Raw genomic sequence first — 23,059 nt, 5'->3', positions numbered from 1 at the left:
AGAAGTACTGAAGACGAAGATGGTCAAGTGAGAAAAATGATGAATCATACGTAATACGGAACTACTATAAATATGTTAAACATAGTAGAATATAATACATTGTCATGGACATTGTATCAAATCATTTTCATAATAAATCAATACTTTGTTATTGTGTACGACAAGGACCACTTGTATTGTCCGTGCATTTTTTCCACATACATTTTTCAACATTGAATTACTGCCCTTATCCAGTGACTCGGCACGACTTTCTTTTGCTGGTATACAAAGGGATAGTCAAATATGTTTTTAAAATACTAACATCGATAGTACTCGCATATTATCGTGCCGAATTTGCCGCTTGATTTTAAAAATGGTATTTTGAATTTGATGAAAATTTTCGAATTTTGGTTTTCTACGTCATTTTGTACTAAACTCGTTTGTTTTTTCATGGTCAACTGTTTATCATTTTAAACTACAATGTATGTACAATACCTAGTCGTGAGAAAACCTCTCAGTGACAAACAGAAATACCACTTATGGGTCTGTGAAAAACACAGGTATGCTTGTAAACGAAAAAGTTAAGTAGATGGCGCTATGGGCGCGCTTATGAGTCAAGTGGAAAATAACATCTTGTTCCATATGTATTTTTCATAGCTTTACTGGAAAATATAGTCGATTTCAAGAAATCGCTGTGGGCGGTTCTGCAACAGCACCTTTTATCTTGATCGTCCTTGTATTATCGAAAAAAATCTATGAAACATTGTCGACATTGTCGAGCATAGTCTTTGCCAAATCATAAACTTCCTATTTACTGGATACTGTATGTATACATTTAAATTTCTCCTTTCTGCAGCTTAGTAAACTCTAATTGCGAATAAATTAGCATACACGCAGCGAAAAAAAGGCTCAGCGAATTAATAAACGAAGGAATCAGTAACTAAATTATGACATCGTCTATTTTTGACGTTATCGGAATGTCAACTAGACGGCGCCACTATGAAAGGAACTGATCAAGGCAACTTTAGCGTTTTCTCCTGTTTCCCGATGATCTATGCACAAAAAAGCTAACGTCAAGTGAGTATTTTGTCAATAACTAAACTAAATATTGCGAAATTGTGTGCATATTTAACTTCTCCAGAAAGTGAGCTAACAACAAATGGCTGAAGGGTACAGTTCTTAGAGAAGATTTGACCACGTCACTACTAATTCTGTGTCAATACACGCTGTGCTTGACAACCATAATTAATATGAGACGGACATTGTGGACTGTGAATATATCAATCATTTAAAACCGTAAACGGTATAAACAACAGTGCTGAGTTGTTTCTTTTATCTCTGTTAACAATACTGGTGTCTTTACGTAGATAACTTGGAAATATACTATCTTAGCAACCACAGCTGCCGTAGTTACCGACTTCGCAACACACCCTGCATTTTATTTTCTGATTACTGTATTTGATGTCAATATAAGGATTGTACCTTATTATGACTGCGTATACGGTAGTATGCTTGCAGTTGGCAACGAACATATCCTATGGAGCGCTAACCATAGACAATATTCGGTGCCAACTGCGAGCATACTACCGTATACGCAGTCAAAATGATGTACAATCCTTAAGTATATACTGTATTACATGATATTTATGTGTGCTTCCTAAATAAGCGTCTTACCAAACTCTAATAAATGCACCTAGCTTATACACATAAAATAATGTAATGTATGAATGGATGTTAAGGTAATACGTTAGTGTAAGTACAATAATATAATGTTTGATGATTGATATTATTTCTTATAAATCGTGTTTGAATGTTCATTACGAATTTACATAATTCTAGTAAGTGATAAATAAATAAATAAAAACAACAACAAAAAAATAAAATCCTTATTAAGGTTTAATAACAAATCATTATAACAACAATAATTTAATGAGAAGTTACATCAGTTCCACTGTAATAGATGCAAGCTGTTTAGCACTCCCGATAATTATAGTAACAGCTACATGTACCTATGTACCCGTTTGCATACTTATCCAGTGCGTCAGGATTTCGAGATTTCATTGTCTAAGAGTTACTTTTCCGTTCCTGTATGGTGGTCATTTCACTGGAAGCCTTGTTCCAAGACTGTTCTGTTCCTTTGCCAAATATGAGAAAGGTGATTAGCCCAAACAGATACATGGCCATGGAAATGTAGAACACTATCTCCCATCGTGCCATTGTCTCCTATCAACAAATAGTTAGGCAAACATTTTGATATACATTATAGCACTACAATGTTGTATGCTTACCACAGTTATATCGATACATTCAGCGGTGCTCTTTATTTGCACGGTTCTTTTAAGCCAAATGATACTTGAAAAGTAGTAAAGAGTTCTTAATGTTTCTTCTAAAGGTTTTTTTCTGAACCATCTAAAATGAGAAGTGACATCAGCGAACTGTGACACGATTTCCTTTTACCTGATAAGTATTCCTTTCTTATTTTTATTGTTTCTTAAAATTATCGATATAATTTCAGCTGATAAAATGAAAATATATAACGATACAGGACAGGACTTATTCCTATGACACAGGAATCGTGCCTTGGTATTAGTTCATTTATTACATAATTCCAGTGAAATATGTCCTCAATTATCGCTATTTGAAGAATAGCATATACACAAATGTATTTACCTAAGAAGTCACTAATCAACTATTTTTGCAATGATAATTTCATTTACTATGACTTTATTCACACACTGAAACATTAACTATTTAACGTAATAAATCGAGAAAGCAAACCTGATTATTTGTAATGAGGCCAATTGCGAAAGGCGCAATTATCCCTGGCATATTTCCGATAAAATTAGAGATTCCAGAAAGTGTGCCTGTGAATAAAAAGAATACAAAGATGAATTTGATTACGTCCATTGGAAAACTGTCCCTATATACGTTCAATGTATTAAAAGGGATTCCAGACTGTTATGTTACACAATGTACATTTTGATTATTTTTCTTTATTACATTGTAATATTATTTAATATTTTTAGATGTAATATTTTAAGCAGTATTCTTATCTGTAATGTATATCATAATCAATTTGAAAATATGTTGACTGTATATCTGTGTTTCTGTACGTAGTTCTCTTTTGAGAATGTTAGTTAACCGCATCTGACCTTAATTCGTATTGAGTTGTGTCGTCAATGAAGCAAATGACGCTTACACATCTGGAACAAATGGTCTAATTTTCCTTTTACGATTTCAAACGTCACCATTCAAATCTATATCTTTTGTTGTATTCGATTCATAAGTTTTCATTTGGAATTATGGTATCGTTTAAATGTCGGTATTCACTGTTGTTTTAATAACCTATCATAGGCAGAGTTAGATGAAACCTCTTTGATAGTCGTATCATACTTCATTATAAAACAGTATAATAATTTTCTTGCAGGATATGGAATTCAATTATCATCAATATGTCTGGCCGATTCATTGACTTCTAGCCAGGCTCTTATCGTATTTCAAGAAATGCTATTTAGATGTGCAAGGTTGATATCGTTTTGGAAACAGCAGATGTTGACGCTACCGCCTAGAAGACCAGTTTATTCGTCATATACTTTATCGGGGACTTTGTACAGTCTAAACCTTTCTTTTTTATACTTTAATCTCGTGTTACTCAATTCTATTGATAGAATATATATTGATATTTGCTATATAAGACACCCGATTGTATCCGCTCAAAGAATCCGCTGACTTGATTTAAGCATATTTTATTTGCAAATTTACAAATGGGATTAGACATAAGTTCAAAACTTTTAATCCGTCTTCTCCCGTAACACAACAATGATTAAATATAGATATGACTTCATACAAAGCAGTTCATTAAATGTATGTCCAACATATTTTTCGATTTTGTACAAATGTCCTCCTGATTTCAAGGAGAAACAAAGAAAGAAACCTGTAAATATGAAACCCGTCCCTGTAAATACGAAACCCGTCGATGTTAATTAGAAACCCGTCCCTGTAAATACGAAACATGTCGCTGTAATTACAAAATCCGTCCCTGTAAATAAGAAACCCGTCCTTGTAAATACGAAACCGGTCGATGTAAATACGAAACCCGTTCCTGTAAATATGAAATCCGTCATTGTAAATACAAAACAGCCCATCTAAATACGAAGCCCGTAAATGTAAAAACGAAACCTGTCCCTGTAAATATGAAACCCGTCCCTGAAAATAAGAAACCTGTCCCTGTTAATAAGAAACTCGTCCATGTAAATACGAAACCCGTCCATGTACATTGTATATACGAAAAGCGTCCCTATAAATATGAAACCCGTCCCTATAAATAGGAAACCCGTCCCTATAAATAGGAAACCCGTCCATTTTAATACGAAACTGACCCTGTAAATAAGTAACCCGTCCCTGTAAATAGGAAGCCCGTCCATGTAAATTACGAAACGCGTCAATGTAAATACGAAAATCGTCCCTATAAATATGAAACCTGTTCCTGTAAATATGAAACCCGTTCTTGTTAATAAGAAACCCGTCGATGTAAATATAAAACCGTCCCTGTAAATACTAAACCCGCCCATGTTAATACGAAACCTTCACTGCAAATATGAATCCGTCCCTATAAATATGAAACCCGTCTTTGTAAATACGAAACCTGTCCTTGTAAATACGAAACCCGTCCATGCAAATATGAAACCCGTCCCTGTGAGTATGAAACCCGTCCATGTAAATACTAAACCCGTCCTTGTAAATACGAAACCTGTCCTTGTAGATACGAAACCCGTCCATGCAAATATGAAACCCGTCCTTGTAAATACGAAACTTGTCCATGCAAATATGAAATCCGCCATGTAAATACTAAACCCGTCCTTGTAAATACGAAACCTGTCCATGTAAATACGAAACCCGTCCATGCAAATATGAAACCCGTCCATGAAAATATGAAACCCGTCCATGTAGATACGAAACCGTCCATGCAAATATGAAACCCGTCCTTGTAAATTCGAAACGCGTCCATGCAAATATGAAACCCGTCCTTGTAAATACGAAACGCGTCCATGCAAATATGAAACCCGCCATGTAAATACTTAACCCGTCCTTGTAAATGCGAAACCTGTCCATGTAAATACGAAACCCGTCCATGCAAATATGAAACCCGCCCATGCAAATATGAAACCCGTCCATGTAAATACGAAACGCATCCATGCAAATATGAAACCCGCCATGTAAATACTAAACCCGTCCTTGTAAATACGAAACCCGTCCATGCAAATATGAAACCCGTCCATGTAAATACGAAACCCGTCCATGTAAATACGAAACCCGTCCCTGTAAATACGAAACCCGTCCCAGTAAAAACGTTATGGACGACCTGCATAGTTATGTCCGATGTCGTAAATGTTTGCTGCCAGAGCTGTCCAGGAAACTCCCAGCATTCCGTTACCCACCACGATAAGAGACACGACCACTACATGGTTACATCCGGCCAGGGTTATAAACGGTAGAAGTGCTGCGGCTGACGCCAGTCCTGTAATACGAATAAAAAAAATATTTCGCACCGAATTAATCCCTTCCTCCTGATTCGCTAAACATTGAAATCAAATGACTATTGCACGGCTATATTTTAACGGGAGGTAAATCATATTAAGGTGCAAGATTATTTGTGCCGTTTTTTAGAACTGTAAACGTAAAATTAGGTACGAACGAGTCGCTAGAATGTATCTGTAGCGTTTACGGGGTGTCGTACCCGGTTGATTCCGGGATAAGGCGTGTTAACAAATAACCAAATAGAGCACGAGCTACTTTCCTAGTAGCTGACAACACTCTCTCAATTTACAATACTTGGTAATATATACAGTGATTATAGGATTCGTTTATTTACAACGCATGCGTCTAGCCTGACGCATGAGCCCTAACGACATATATACGGTTTATTTATTGCCGATGCGTTATTTCCCGCACAGTAATGTGTACCCTAACAGTAACGCTACCAGAGTTCTGAGTAAGAGCTGAAAGACCCAAGGATCGCTTCCTACCAACGCGCTGCGTTCTGTCTACGCTTGGACTGTTAAACCAGCCAGGACCGCGTGCGCTCATACGCCCTTCGCCAAACCCTGCACAGGTTGAAAAGAGCGCCGCACGAGCCCACAGGCGCTTGCATAGAAAATGAGAATTAAAAAAATGATATCAGTGGTATGTGTACTGTGTAATACGGAAGGCCGGAAACTCCGCCACAAGCGAAACGGCACCCCATCTCACTTCAATTGACTAAAAAACACATTTTTTTCAAACTGACACGGCGCATACTATATACTACATGTACCTTCATCTAGAAACATTCATCTTTAACCCTACCGTGTCACTCAATACGAATTGTTACATCCAAAACACGATAATCCGTGAAAACATCGCCGAATTCCTCCAACAAAACACCATTTTTAAAACTGCTCCCTCAGCCTGTCCAGATTCTTCATTTACATACGGGGTTGAAAGGTCATGCGATTATAAAATCGACTGTCACCAGGTGCACTTTTTGGGGTCATCTCGGCATACTTTATTTTACAGGTGCATGTACAGGACGTCGTTTGGGAGATCACGGACTAATAAGATAGCATGTTTTAATGCCAGTGATGAGATCGTCCTTTCCTTTCCTTCAGCTGCATCATTTCAGTAGTTGTTGAACTTCGTTTTGAAATCGAAAGATTGCATGTAACGGTGTTCAATAACTTGTTCAAGACAGGGCCGGGGCATTATACGTATACCATGAACTAGCAGTATCAGTTGATTTTTTTTACTACTACCCCTCAAGTATTCTCTTTTCTTTCTCATTTCAATTCAGTTTCTTTATTCTGTAAGCCCTTCAGCCAGCTTGATTATAATTAGAGTAGCGTTGGATGCTCTCTGACATTTGACACGGGCAGATTTACCCCCCCCCCCCCCCCCCTAGTTTCAGAGAAGATCTTGTTTAGACCAATTGACCCCTTTTGACCCTGCCCTCTGCCCCCTGGGGGGTCAGCTCCTTCCTTTATACAATTTTGAATCCCTACCCCAATAGGATGCTAATAGTCAAATATGAGCTGTTTCAGAGAAGTTGTTCATATCAATTTAGCCAAATTGACCCGTTTTGGCCCAGCCCCTCAGCCTCCAAGGGGTCGGCCCCATCATTTGTACAATTTTGAATCCTTAACCCAAGTGAATGCTACCAGTCACATATTAAAGATATCCATTGCTTAGTTTCAGAGAAAAAGTTGTTTATATCAATTCTGCCAAAATAACCCCTTTTGGCCCCGCCTCTTAGGTCCCCTGGGGTCAGCCCTGTCATTTGTACAATTTTGAATCCCTACCCTAGGGGGTTGCTACCAGGCAAATATGATTGATATCCATTGCTTAGTTTCAGAGAAGAAGTTGTTTATATCAATTTAGCCGAATTGACCCCTTTCGGTCCCGCCCCTCAGCCCCCAGGGAGGTAGACCCACCGTTTGTACAATTTTGAATCCCTACCCCAAAGCGATTCTCACAGTCAAAATTGAGCAATATATATTGCTTAGTTTCAGAGGAGAAGTTGTTCATATCAATTTAGCCAAATTGACCCCTCTTGGCCCCGCCCCTCAGGCCCCCCAGGGGTCAGCCACACCATTTGTACAATTTTGAATCCCCACCCCATATTATTGCTACCAGGCAAATATGAGCAATATCCTTTGCTCAGTTTCAGAGAAGAAGTTGTTTATATCAATATAGCCTAATTGAACACATTTGGCCCCGTCCCTCAGGCCCCTAGGGGGTCAGTCCCATCATTTGTACAATTTTGAATCCCCACCCCATATTGTTGCTATCAGGCAAATAGGAGCAATATCCTTTGCTCGGTTTCAGAGAAGAAGTTGTTTATATCAATATAGCCAAATTGAACACATTTGACCCCGCCCTTCAGGCCCCTGGGGGTCAGCCCCATCATTTGTACAATTTTGAATCCCAACCCTAAAGTAATGCTACCATGCAAATATGAGTGATATCCATTGCTCGGTTCCAGAGAAGAAGTTGTTTATATCAATATAGCCTAATTGAACACATTTGGCCCCGCCCTTCAGGCCCCTGGGGGTCAGCCCCATCATTTGTACAATTTTGAATCCCAATCCCAAAGTGATGCTACCAGGCAAATATGAGTGATATCCATTGCTCGGTTCCAGAGAAGAAGTTGTTTATATCAATATAGCCTAATTGAACACATTTGGCCCCGCCCCTCAGGCCCCTAGGGGGTCAGTCGCACCATTTGTACAATTTTGAATCCCAACCCCAAAGTGATGCTACCAGGCAAATATGAGTGATATCCATTGCTCGGTTCCAGAGAAGAAGTCGTTAATATCAATATAGCTATATTGACCGATTTAAGCCCCGCCCCTCAGGCCCCTAGGGGGTCAGCACCATCATTTGTACAATTTTGAATCCCCACCTCATAGTGATGCTTCCAGGCAAATAGGAGCAATATCCTTTGCTCGGTTTTAAAGAAGAAGTTGTTTATATCAATATAGCTATATTGACCCATTTATGCCCCGCCCCTCAGGCCCCTGGGGGGTCAGCTCCATCATTTGTACAATTTTTAGTCCCCTACCCATAGGGATGCTTCTGACCAAATTTGGTCAAATTCTGATCAGTGGTTATGAAGAAGAAGTCAATTGTTGACGGACGGACGGACGACAGACGACAGACGACGGACGACGGACGACGGACGCCACGGTATGGCATAAGCTCACCTTGGTCCTTCGGACCCGTATCAATCAGCGAAATAATAGTATAAAATCATTAAAAAATATCTCTCGTATAATTGTTTTTATAAAACACACAAAATACACTAGAATGCAGGATTTTGCATTTACCTGCTAAAAAATGTTCAGGGGGAGTACCCCCGGACCCCCCCCCCCCCCCCTCTATAATTTTGCACGCCCCCTAATTGAAAATCCTGTGTCCGCCCCTGATTGTTGACACTAAGCGGCAAAATGATATCAAGTTTATTAAAATCGAAATCAAGTAAGCAAGTAATACTGTTTCGAAAATTTAAATTAAAAGGGGTTTAAGGTAAAATGAAACTCCTCCTCAATATTTCGATAACCATACAGTGATAGTCTGATAGATCTATAGGCAAGTTCCGAGTCTTGTATATACTCATACAATTTTGATTGAACTCGAAGAATTTCTGGCAAACATTAAATCTCACATTGTGGGAAATGAAAATAAATTGATGATGGATCATCGATCATAACGTACAAATCGTTTGGCAGGTCTGAAGTATGATCTTCGTATTTGACGACATGATATTTGTAAAATGTGTAGAAATAAAGGTCTGAAGTAAGTAAATGTTGGTACACATGTATACGTTCCAGTAACCTGATGACAGTCTTATTCGTGATTCACTTTTCTTTTTGTTCGTCCAGATTTCAGTAAACTAATTAAAGTTAATCAATAAATAAGCATTTTGTTTTATCTTTGTGACAAACGTATGCAAATCCATTTCCCTTTGATCTTTTCTTTTTAATTTTCAAGTATAAAATACCTAGGCCTACGTGTCATATACGGTGCATTGTACTCTCACGTTCAAAATAATAAATAATTTATGATTATAAATCATCGTTCACCGACAAAACTCTTCAACTAATCGTAAATGAGACGAAACTCTTCAACGAGCCGAAGCGTTTTCCGGACAAAATGCATGCGGAGATGACCCTGAAGTGCACCTGACTACAGACGATTATATAATCGCATGACCTTTCAATCCCGTATGTTAATGAAGAATCTGGACAGTCCGAGGGAGCAGTTTGAAAAATGGCGTTCTGAGCGAGGAGTTCGGCGATGTTTTCACGGATTATTGTGTTTTGGATGTAACAATTCGTATTGAGTGGCACGGTAGGTTAAAGATGAATGTTTCCTGATGACGGTCGCATATAGTATGCACCGTGTCAGTTTGAATAAATGTGTTTTTTAGTCAATTGTAGTGAGATGGGGTGCCGTTTCGCTCATGACAGAGTTTCCGGCCTTGTACTTTACAGAGTACACATACCACTGTCATATAAACAAAAATGAAAATCACATTTTCTATGCAAGCGCTTGTGCACGAGCCAAGACAACAATACCAATGGGTATTACCCGTACTTTGTTGTATCAGTCTTCTCCAATCGCTCGAACTCGCTAATACTTCTTTCAGAACTGGGGTTGAACACTGACGTTCTCGGCTTTATATACCCGGCCAGAACAGGAAGTATCGCTCTGAACGAGAAGCCTCGTTATAATTAAACATAATCCTGGCAGAGTAAGCGTTTATAACAGTAGGACATATAAATCACAGTTCTTCGAGCTCCAAATTGACATTGACAAACACGGAAGTATTCGCACTAAAGGTAAGGCTATCGTAGCCTTCTACTTTGTACTTCTTTGAATCGCTACACGTTGGCGGTCGTTAGAACGAAATGTTATTTTTGAACACATTACCTGCTTTATTAGACCATCACCACATGATGACGTCAATATATCGTTTTAATGATAGTTCAATATCTGTTTCACTTAGTAGGACATGATTTATGTGTACATACCAATTATACTACACAGTTTCCGGACAGCAACCGTTGACATATATCCTCTTTGACGCATTAAGTCTGACACCCAGCTTGTGATGAGTCCTAGTGTCAGATTAATGAGATCTGGGAGTGCCACTAATAGTCCATCCTGTACAATATAATCGTTAAACCAACAGAATTAATGTTTCATTTCAAAAATATTTTATCAAATTAAATCAATAGGCATTAGGTAACAGACAAAAACATGTATAAGCTCTTTACCTTTGGTGGTATAATGGACTGCATCCATAAATAACATAGTATTATCAATAATATTGTAATAATAATGATAGTAATGATGCTAAACAAGAAAACACTTAACTACATGTAACAATGCAGCATGGACCAAGAGGATAGTAAATATTGTTTGGTTATCTCCCTTACATCATGTTTACGAAAAAACAGAAGTTAGCAGAACTAATTTCATTAATGAGACTAAAGTAAACCTTTAAATTATTGGTTATCGCTATACTTTTAGAAATAACCAAGTCACAGGACACACACGTTAATACAAAAGATGTACCACTTGTAAACGTGGGTTATACAAATGAATTATCACAATAGTTAAAAGGCGCACAAAGAAATACCACATGTACATAATTGTATAGGCAATATGAATAATTGTTACAATATGCCAAAAGCTGTACAGAAAATACCATTGTAGATATAGATTATACGAATACTTATCAAAACTGTATATATATATATATCAAATATTACTTTTAGAGATGAGATTAGTATAAGATAAGCTTGTGAAATATTGAAAACAATACCCTTATATGACTTGTCAGTTACGCTAGAGACGCTAAACTGCGGGAGTTCAGAAGGGATATCATGAAAACAAGTATTGGTCTTATCAAGTATACAACGGGAGGGACATTAACCCACAATCTATTTATATGTACTTCAATGACAGCTCGAAATGTTTGTCTAAGGGATATATAATAAAGTGATTCATGTACAATAGTATATCTACGGGTAACCCGACATCGCTCCCTAAAGAACAATGAAACTGACATAAAAAAACAAATCAATGTTCTGATTGTGACTCAGAGTTAAAGAGCGCACCTGTGCAATATCATAATTCTGTATTTTGTTCATATAGGTAGGAACAGACGTCAGCGTCACGAAATATCCCCATGACGTCGTGAAATTGAGGACCACTATTGACCATACAGCTGATGAGGTCAGTATGGCTTTCCACGGGACGATATAAGTCTGCAGGATTATAAAACACATATTGTATCTACATATCTATAGAAAATCTGTTTACTCATATATTACTGTGTAAAACGCTAAAGATCAATGATCTCGATATTCTCTATAGAACATTATTCGGGTTTTAGTTGGACGCCAATGTGAAAGAAAAGGGAAAATACAGTCCTGCTTGGTGCCGGACAGGAATCGAGTTCGACTCTCTGGCGTGATGACCTCACTCCTGACCCAAAGAAACATGCTTCGTCAGCAAAGTGACAGAGCACTATTTAGCACTATGCACAGGCAACGCCGATCCGTTCCTTTCACAACTATATTGTTTAAGTACATATATTTTGAGCTACATGAAGCAAAATAAATGAAGTAGTAAATTATACAATTGTAAATTTATGTATCAAACTATATCTGATTTTATAGTTGTAAGTACATGTACATATTATTGTCAATGAGCTGTAATAAGCATGTGATAGCATTAGGTATAAACGTTAATGAAATCAATATAAAATAAACTGCAGATGTTTTATTGGCAAAAACTACTCTGATTCAAGTTTCTAGAAGACGTTATAAATGTTGCGTTCAGCTAGTTATACATACAATAAACTGTGAATCATATGGTAAGTGACCATTTAGAAATTTACATATATGCTTGCATACTGAATCTGCATGTTAGTACACTTGTATGGAAATTATCTTATTTTAATTTCGTCACCTCCGGTACTTTTTGAATAGATGTGTTCATACTTTGTCAGATTTTGTTCCAGCTTCCATTACCCCTGTTGTACTTTGTATGTAATCTCGCTCCACTTTGGATATGGTAGGATGCTTCGCCGGGGTATCATACACCAAAAACTGCCAGAATAGATACCACACGCATCCAAGTCCACCTTCCGACATGGAAAAACACATGTATTCAAATTTACCAATGGTGAAACGCACAAATCTATTTATTTAAACTGTACTTTCTCTTATTCATTTAAGTACTTTTATACCCTGACTTACACGCATGCAGTAGATACAGTATATATATATATATGCATGGATATAGGAACGGAAATATGAGTAAAATATATACCAGCAATAAAAGATATCAATAAACTTAAATTGTCGAACATATCATTAATGGAAACTAGCTCACCAAATATATAGAAGCTGGAAGGCCATCCACCCAATGCTTTGGAGGTAGACAGATACCCGACTAGCGGTAGGCATACGACATTCCCTAGGCTGCACCCTGTGTAGTAACGGTACGAAAAAGGTTTAAGAAAACGTTGCTTTATAAAATTAACTTGGACGAATTACAGCCTATTATCCTGCCATCTTAATGATATATAATGTTTTGTTTCCTTATCCCTTCCATACGAAAACTTATCGATTTGCACCTGAGTGTTCAGTATGCTGTTAACGTACCCGACATACACCAGCGTAATTGCCAGATTGTCCATACATCGGGAAATGCCAGCTTCATCGTCAAAGTGACAGCGAACTATTGTTCGGCCAAACCAGCGAATTTATCTTATCTCATTAAAACACTAGTACGCCTACGATTAATCTGCTTTGAGTTCCACAATGTTAAATTCAAGCATTTTCATAAAATAATTGAGACTAATCTAAATTCTATGAGTACACGGCTCATGCCTCGCATGTAGATTTATCACTGTTGTACGCCGAAATTCTTTTATAAAATACCCTTGCGAAGTTAATCGTGTGAATGGTTTATTAATTAAATGATGTGTCATTCTCTCTCTTCCTATTTATTACCTGAAAATATAAACGTTGGAATGATTGTCCTCTCCATTTCCGGTACCCAGATTCCCAGCATGGAGGCGAGTGATGGGAATGTCAAGCCCTAATATAGAGATGGGACAACCTATTTAACTTTTAATACCAAGACAAAGATAATTGGCATGTATAGATGATTAAGCAAACAGCAGTCATTACTACATCAAAACGTACATAAATTTAATAAAAATGATATATCTTATATATATATTTACTTATGTGGAAATATCATAATATGCCGAATATTTATAAAATACCTGCGGGGCTTGTAAATAAAAAGTGCAAAAAGGATTACGTAAAACACGGGATTGGAATTGTTACAGACAGCAAATCCTTCAAGGATTTTACAAAAGAAACACAACTTATTAATGCATTACAAATAAACGAGTTATCTTCAGTAAAACCAAGGTGAATTAAACTGCGTAATGCAACATCTACTGAAGGCAAACAACGACGGGTTCATTTTGGAAATTCGTAAGTTTCTTGTCATTTTATGTTGACTAGTCTTTTTTTCAGTCCAGAATGGACGGAATTATGCAATAGGCGTAGCCTACACAAGCCGTTCCCCTGATACTAATCGTCTAGATTGAACCAAGCTTCATTTTCATAAACGAGGCACATGTAGTTTGAGGTAGCACATATCACTGATGTGTGTTTGTCTAACGTTTTCAAAATTCCTAACTTTTAAATTATGTAATTTTCTAAACCTGTAATCAGTTATCAGTGATTTACCATTAATTACAAATGGATGTATCTTTAGTGATTCTATTGAAATAATTGACAATTCTCATATTGATACCGGTTATGACAGTAATAAAGCAGCACCAAAGCCATTCACAAATAGTTATACGTGTTTTGGCGTATAAAGCAGCCGGGCTTTCATTCTGATCTAACGCCTTTAAGATAATATTTCTGGGGAAAAAACCCCATTATTTTCAGAGCTTTTTCCAGCACTTTTCTTTTTTTCTAATTTGTATCATATTCAAATTCATCCATACAAATATGTTACGTTTTTATTTATTTCTTGGATACCTTGATATATCTCTGTACAAAATAATCGATATATGTCGTATAAACCATGCTGAGCACTATCAGCATTTACCAAGTTTATAATTATTTATCATTTGACTACTATTAAGTCTCATTTTTTTCTTTATTCAAGAATTATTGATTCCATCTACTTACCTCGGCCAGTCCCTCTATAACCCGTGTTACAATTAGTGCACCAGCTCCTAGTTTGGTAACTAGCGGTGTTAGAATGGTCAGAATCCCAGGAATAAGGACACTAACACCAAAAAGTTGTTTCCCGCCAACTTTTCCAGCTAACCACCCCCCGGGCATCTGGGTAGCGACATATCCGTAGAAAAACGCGCTTAAAATGAACCCCTGTGTAGCCTCATCCCAATCGAACTCTACAGCCTGTGTGTGAATAAAAATAATACAATATTAGGTTGCATTTATGAATATGGATTGATTTGACATCAAAACATACATCTATAATACGCAAACAGTTTATTCGAGATTTTCGTCTCATTGTTAATACAAATGTATTGCGTTATTAACATAGCAACACAGTTATTCCAATAATTCATTCCCTGCTCGACTATCAGCACCTCGAGTCAAATCTTAAGATAAATTTAATAACTTTAAGATACTGCACAGTTCTGATTTCTCGAACTTTGATTGACTAGTACATTGTACGTGGTAATATTTTTAAAGCATGGACATCTTACTGTCAAAATGGTTGACGGCTATTGACAATTGATATGGCAGGCGAACATATAATATATTGCGCTCTCAAGCCATATGATGTTTGTCGCCTTCAAACTTATGAAAAGAGTAGCATGAAAGTTCAATGTATTAAAAACTTAATCAACCAAATGCAAGTCAATAAATCTGTTCTCAGGTATGGAAGTAAAACACTTCTTCTTTATTCTCTCATAAACACCATCACGCTTGGTAGGTAAAATCTCACCTGATCAATTGGTTTTGTTTGATTCATGATAGGACATCCCATGTCAGTTGTCATATTTTTTGATCGAATGTCTGTATGGTTTGCCATAGCAACCATTGCAACACTAAGATTGAATCGCATGGCGTAGGTGTTGAAACATCCTAAGAATGCAAGGATCGCCAGGGTGTGTCGAGCACCGTATCCTAGTAACAAATAATTGCATTTAAATATATATGGCGATGCTACCTGTGACATCAACATAAAGCAGCCAAGACGATTGCTATATTAGTAGGTATTGTGTCTTGTTTCCAGGTTCAATATCACCAGGGATGTTATTCTAATAACGCGTATTAAATCAATGATTTTGACTGTATAATATTTCAATTCCCCATGTATGATAGTGTCATCGGAATTGACTAATCACACCCTATCTATATTTTTGACAAAATATTAACAGTTAAGGTGATGGGGTCTATTTATTTATCTATATATCTATTTATCAATTTATTTTTCTAAACTATCCTTTACATGTGTATATTATACGTGTGTATATTTTTTTAACAGCAGCATTACATGGATGTATTAACAAGTTAAAGACATCAATTAGGAACATTAGCGATTTGGAAAATGAACTGCATTGAAATCACATAATGTTATTTGAATGTCTTTTTCCATTTAAGAAATATCTTAACTAATTTCAATTGAGAGGTCACGTTTTAGATAATCATACAAGTAAGTAATGATTATATTGTTTTAGAAACTGTTTTCTTTTCTATTTCACTTCGTGTGTCGCACGGAATGGAAATCTTACAATTTCAGGAAAATACTGTCAGAGACTAACAAATCTAATAGGAATCTTACGAAACTGTTATGGTCTATATACTGAACAGCTACCATTGCCGGATAGGAAGGTGTTCTCTGAAAAAAAAAATCCTGAAAAGATCTCATATCGTATAACGTACGCTAAACTGAACGATAAATAACGTCATTGTTGTAATAATAGTAAAAAAGCTATTCAACAAAATTATACAACTTGATAATAGCTAATACTAGTATTATATTTTACACTCATTTATTGATAAACTTTATCTAAAATCTCATTTCTTTTATAGATATGACCAATGTACGTGGAACATTCGAATAAATGATGCAGTTCAAATTAAAATATCAATACTTTGGTAGAGTTACATAATAAATACCCCGTCGATGTTCTATGTTGTACAGTACATTGATTATCATATACCAAAGGGGGATTAACAAAGTACTTTATGACTAAATAAAAATATGCTCGTATTTCACAAGCCGACAATGTTTACAGGTAAGTCAAAAGGGCATACATATGATAGCCATTATCATATTTCCTGTAGTCATATGAACACTGAAGTGTCATGTTTGCTCGTTATCGTTATCTCCAATATATCAACGTAGCCTCCGCTGATAATACCGTTAAGATTATTACATTCAACATACTGCTTTATTTCGGTACATATAACTTAATCAGGATCAGTTGGATATATGATAACTTTTCAGATAAAACTGACGTTGAAGGCATGCAATTTCCCGCTAAATTTCATGTACAAGTTTTCAATGTAAACGCGAGCAAATTGATAACTTACGGTGAGACCAAAATACATAGATAGGAATAATTATGTCGAGGCTCTATCTTAAAAGTATAGTCATCTTCATCGTTTTAAAGAAGTAGATATTTTGGAACAAATCGATTGTTACCGTACAGAAAAAAACAATCATACGATCTGATTTAAATAACAGTTGTTTAAAAAGGTGTACTAAAAGGCAGTTTCTCCTAACAGCTACATAACTGCATTCAATATACTGTGTCATTTTGTTACATATAACTTTATCAAAACTAGTTCAATAGCTTTAACTTTCCAAATTAAAATGAAGGCATCTAATTTTTCTCTCAATTACATGTACAAGTTACCAAAGTATACGCAAGGAAGTTTACACCTTGCGGACAAATACTTGAACCCGGTAACCTCTAATCTAAGTCAGATAGCAATAAATCGCTCGAGGCTCTATCTTTAAAGTGTTGTCATCTTCAACATTGTCTAGTTTCCAAACATACAAAGTATAGGTTTTAGGAAATTTTAACATGTACATATTTTTTTCAGAAAGGTACATTAGACATATTTGTATGAACGTAACCTTCATTTTGATAAGAAATATTTTCATCAATCCAAAACTTGTTCATGCAGTAAAGAGTGAGATATGCCATTTGACCCACACCTACAAATGTTATATGTAAATATATAATGTACCTTTGTGAGGAGGGACGTTTCTAGTACTCCAGCTTTCCTCATTTTCAGAAGCTCCATATTGAAGGAGTTTCCTCGTTTCGTCGTCCACATTTATCGACATTTTTCTTTTGCATATGCCATCATCTGACATGTATCTGCTGACCGATCGCACGTGACGGAATACAATCTAATTATGGAATGTGAGGCGGATGAAAAACATCTGATCACTGAGTTAAGCCAACAAAATTTGTTGTCCGGAAACTAGGACTGATGCAATATCCCCCTACCTTGAAGGTTTGATAGAAAACTTTCCACCCGGTGTGTCATATTCTGGGATGTCGAACTCGATGTTCCGCCGAAGATTAGAAAATCAAGAATATCGCCCCTATGGATGAAGATTTCCCTGTCATGTCCTCTACGTAGGGAATTGATATTTTTTCTGCTATCGTATTATCTTACTTACGCAGCGGCAAGTGCTCTTAAATTATTTTTTAAAGAGGCAAAGCCATTGTTTTTTTGACATCAAATATAATTATTGCTAGAAAGTGCTGCCTTTCATACCGAAGTCATAGATACATAGTCGACAGAAAAATCACAGCCAGAGGGGGGAGGGAGGGGGGGGGGGGGGGGGGGGGTGGCCTATAGAGTAACAGAGAAACAAGGAAATCACATCCTAAGGGATAAATGACACCCTATAGGGTAACAGAGAAATCACAAAGTTCAGATTATGAATAACAAGGTTCATGCTATTACGAAAGATGTATATACATGTAGCTTTTATTAAAATAAACAGGAGAAACGAGTCCAATATATCTCTCAAGGTAGACAAGCATTACTTTGTTATCTCCCTTTAGCAACTTCCATGTCACATATTACGATAAGTCATATTGGATCCGTCCTGGTAAAATGTCTTCCATTCATTCATTTTCTTTATTTTTTTAGTTTATCTATTTGGGTTATTTGATATTCTCAAATAAATAGTCCGTTTTCAGCAAACTGAAACTTTATACACAGATTTTAGTCCTTTAATCGTACAGCACTGAAAAAATATATATGATTTTAACTTCTAATTAATTAAACTTTGCGTAATCAGATATACATTGCATGTACAACATATGTGAAGAAAAGGGAGGAAAAACCGGTGACTTTGTTTTTGCGATTTCACATATTTCAAAATGCGATTTCACATATTTTAATTTGCGATTTCCCATTTGAAGCTATTCCAAGAAACTCGTTGATGGAATGATATTGTTACGTCACTGTATGACGTCACGACTGTCATTGGAATTTCATGAATAGTTCGAGATGTTCGCTCTCACTGTTTCGCTCTTTTGGAAGAGTGCACGTGACAGTTTACATTGTTACAGTCATATCAAAACGCTAAAAAATATATACGTAATGTGTTATAATTGAAAGATTTTTTTTCGTCAGATACCGGTTTTGCTTGCGTGGACGACATGTTAGAAATGATTATGTCACTCGATGTACTATAATAGTGTATATTATATATTATATATTATATTTTTTATATCTTTTACCGGGTAAGCCAGTCGGTCTATTGCTGGAAACATGTAGCATTTTTCAGTAAAGTTCATTTTTTTCTAAACTGGGAATAATGGTTGTTTATTGACACGATGATGATAGAGCTCTGACAAGCAAGCCACGTTATAAGGGTTGCACCCATTCCTGATCGCAAGTTTCAGATTTCAGCGCTCGTGCAATACTACGTGAAATACTATGTTTGAGAGTTTTCTTTCCCAAAGGAGCTTAAACAGCATATTCTTTCCGTAATAAAGATCTCATTGTTATTTAATGTATCAAATGTTAAGACACCAGGAATCCCTGTCACATTAAAACAGGACGACACGGCCTTATTTTCCGACATGATCAAAACATTTTGGAGTAAAACTATGGTTCAATTCGATATCAAATTGTTCAACATATACCCCTTGCACATTATGTTAATTTTGGTATGTTTTGCGAATGAAAGGGATTGTGTAATTATCCAGTCTACCGCCAGATTCCTATAAAATGTTGATTTAATGAAATATTTTGAAATGAAAATAGATATATAAATAAATGAAATTGAAAGGATATAAGGCACTGAATTTTGTTTTATTTTTTGTCTATTGAACTAGGTCATTTGATTTATTTATTTATTTATATTACACTATCGGTTAAATCTACTGTCGGCGCCACATCTCAAACAGAACAGGTTTTTCCAGGTAAAGTTTCATTTAAAAAATCGTTATGATAGCTGACAAAAAAAGTAAAAAGATGAAATATAATTTGACATCTGAAGTTGTACATAAAGAAGAAAAAATCGATATCAAAACAATAGTTACGTCAACGAAACCAGGCAGAAGGCAATTTACATGATTTATCAAAGTCGTCAAAGTCGGGGCATTGATTAAAACATTGTTTTAGCTATTTCTTCTTATTTGAGACCAAAAGCTGAAACTGTTACTATGATGAACACGACCAGATTGTAGACACCTGGCGATTAAAAACCTCTTTGTCGCCTAAACAATTTATACTCGCCCGTAACCTTATGTAAATCTACTTAACTCGGATTGTATAAATCTTATATATATATATATATATATCTTTGTCGTGATGAATGTGTAAGCTGGGGATAGTTTCTGTGTTCTCATTTGATTAGGCTTGGAATGGGTCCTGTATTCTCGTTTGATACGCTGGGGATAATCTTTGCATTCTCGTTAGATAAGCTTTTCTTTTGCAGATATGATTCATTGATTTGCATTATATATCTGATTTGGCAGAATGATAAATCGAAACGACATTGTTATCTTACAGTTACACACTACTGCTGTAATTAGAAGATTATATTTGTCACGGAAAAATATATATTGCAAAATATTGATTTTGGTATTTACCAAATATCTGCTTAAGTCTGATAGTATCGGTGTCAATATCAGAATGTAACAGATCCAAGGCTACCTACAAGTTTAATTGGTTATCCCAAACAATAGTGTGACAAGTATATCACTGTCATTTACCATATCGATCAGATTCCAGAAAGACATATACATCCAGACACTGCAGACATCAGCCGCTTACCACGATATTTATTTACAACGTAACCTAGCTAAACACTTCACAATATGATATGCTTTATAATCGTCATTTTCTTTTTCTTGATAGTAACATACCTGCTTCTATTACCTCATGTTACTGCGTGTCCTAGTTGATTCGATCTTTAGGGATATTTCCCATGAACACAATTTCCATGAAAGATGTTCAGGTTGATTGAGACCAATGGAAAGTTTCATTGTCGATATCGTGATTTTATTGGGAAATATTTTAGTTCCTTGTGCAATATGAAGGTAGACGTGCTAGATGTTCGTTGAAATACTTCATGGGACCGCTATCATCACTCTGGTTCCCGTTTTAGGATGTGACCTAGATTGGCATGGCCAGTATCGCCGATGCAATAGAAGGTACTTAACTTTTCGTGTTCTTATTACACAGGCAAAACGTCTTGAGGTAAATTAGGCGATGAAAAGATTCACCTGCAATTGACCTGAAATTGATCTGAAAATGATCTGAAATCGGTCAGAATTATATACAAAGAAGGTTCGAAGGAAATTGGCCTGCATTTAATCTGAAAACATTTTGTCTGTTTATCCTCGTACCTTTTTGTGTGCCTAAATACAAATACATATTTTGTTCCTATTTCCCCATTGTTTTATCATTTGATGAGTTGGGATCACAGCATCTGTTTCTTACTAGTAGCAATTTCCTTTAATTTTGTTCGTAAATACTGATACATGATGATTATTCCATATATTAGATACATACGTCATGCAAATCAAAATGAAAAAAAGATAATATCAAAAGAAATTTATTGTGTCAAATGTGTATAAAAATCAATTATATTCACTTAAAAGTGCAAGTTAGTGATCTACTACCATACGTATATACAACATCAGTGATTCAAACTATCTATTTCATATCATTGACTACTTCAGTAACATATTCTAGAAACGCAACGCAAATTGGCTATTTCTAAGTATTTCCAAAGTTTGTTCTTGACATCTATATGAAATCGTAACTGTTGTTCGATTTGCTTTGGGTTAGTCAAATATGATATATACTGACATACATATTTTCAGTAAATGTCCTGCCTTGCATTGAGTTGTTTACATAATTATGCTCATGCCGTTGATACGAGGAACAATGAATGTGTTTTCATATAAACAAATATAACAATTAAAATAAAACTTAACTGAACAGTTTTTAAAGTCTAACTTGGAATTACAAATTATACTATAATTCATATGATATGAACAGAAGACGTGAAAGTCTTTGCGAATGATAATTATAAATAATGCCTTCCAAGTCATGTTTGGCTGAATATCACATATCACATTTTCTATTTATAAATTTGTTAAATATTATAATAGGGTAAATGAGAATTTGTTAAGTAATACTCTATTAAATTCTAGCTACTGGATAGAATGGGTGAAGCAGACCACGCTAGAAAGGCTCTCCTGAATCCTGAATCCTGAATACTTTGTACCGAAACTTAAATTTGTGTATATTTATACATAAGTTTATTAAGTGTATCTTATTATGTTTTAATTTCTTCGTATAATACTATTGTTATTATCTTTAAAAGAGAATATTTTAATGCAATAATTGTAAAATAAGAGAGTTAATTGGGTATGGGTGGTCCCAAACACCTGCTCTATGGATTTGAATGTGTGATTCTGTTATTGTTTTTTTTTTTTTTTTATAAATAACTTATTGTTGTTTTTAGGGTGTCATTAGTTCATACTTCATCATAGTTAAGATTACTGATCCCTCTATTCAATAATGTTTTAAACTTTTTATCATCAATTTTATTATTATACTTGTTTAATGTAATTGTGCTATTTGACACCTTATTAAACAAATTGATTGATTGATTGGTTTATTGATTGATTGATTGATTGATTGATTGATTGATTGATTGATTGATTGATTGATTGATTGATGGTATTGTCATGTTGTTTGCTTTATACAAACACATTCACCATTAAACAAGTAAGTATGTTTCAGTGAAATGCAACTATGCAATATCATCTTGCGAAGCAGGTTTATGGTTATTCCATATATAAATTTAAAAAAGTATATATACAACGTATATATTCTTTACCAATAATGATTTCTAGCAAGATTTACAGAACAAATGATACAGGAAAATATCATACATAAAATAATTGCAGTGGATCTCTATTTCACTTCTGATGAAATAACCTTAGTGAAAACTTACAGGG

General features: G+C 35.6%; 1 protein-coding gene across 1 annotated transcript; it reads right to left on the bottom strand.

The window, feature by feature from the left end:
- Nucleotides 1-1,857: 1,857 nt before the first annotated feature.
- Nucleotides 1,858-18,073, bottom strand: LOC117317134 (sialin-like). The gene is made up of 11 exons (XM_033871931.1): nt 17,799-18,073; nt 15,541-15,722; nt 14,751-14,984; nt 13,545-13,632; nt 12,922-13,017; nt 12,528-12,670; nt 11,640-11,789; nt 10,548-10,680; nt 5,342-5,497; nt 2,758-2,843; nt 1,858-2,202 (listed from the first exon to the last, which is right to left on the bottom strand). The coding sequence occupies exons 1-11, from the start codon at nt 17,926-17,928 to the stop codon at nt 2,044-2,046; spliced, it is 1,557 nt and encodes a 518-aa protein (XP_033727822.1). The 5' UTR covers nt 17,929-18,073; the 3' UTR covers nt 1,858-2,043.
- Between the last annotated feature and the right edge of the window lie 4,986 nt (nt 18,074-23,059).

Source organism: Pecten maximus, chromosome 18 (genome assembly GCF_902652985.1).
Source record: "Pecten maximus chromosome 18, xPecMax1.1, whole genome shotgun sequence".
Lineage (NCBI taxonomy): Eukaryota > Metazoa > Mollusca > Bivalvia > Pectinida > Pectinidae > Pecten > Pecten maximus.
Note: the sequence above shows the minus strand (reverse complement) of the source record. Positions and strands in the feature narration are given on the sequence as shown.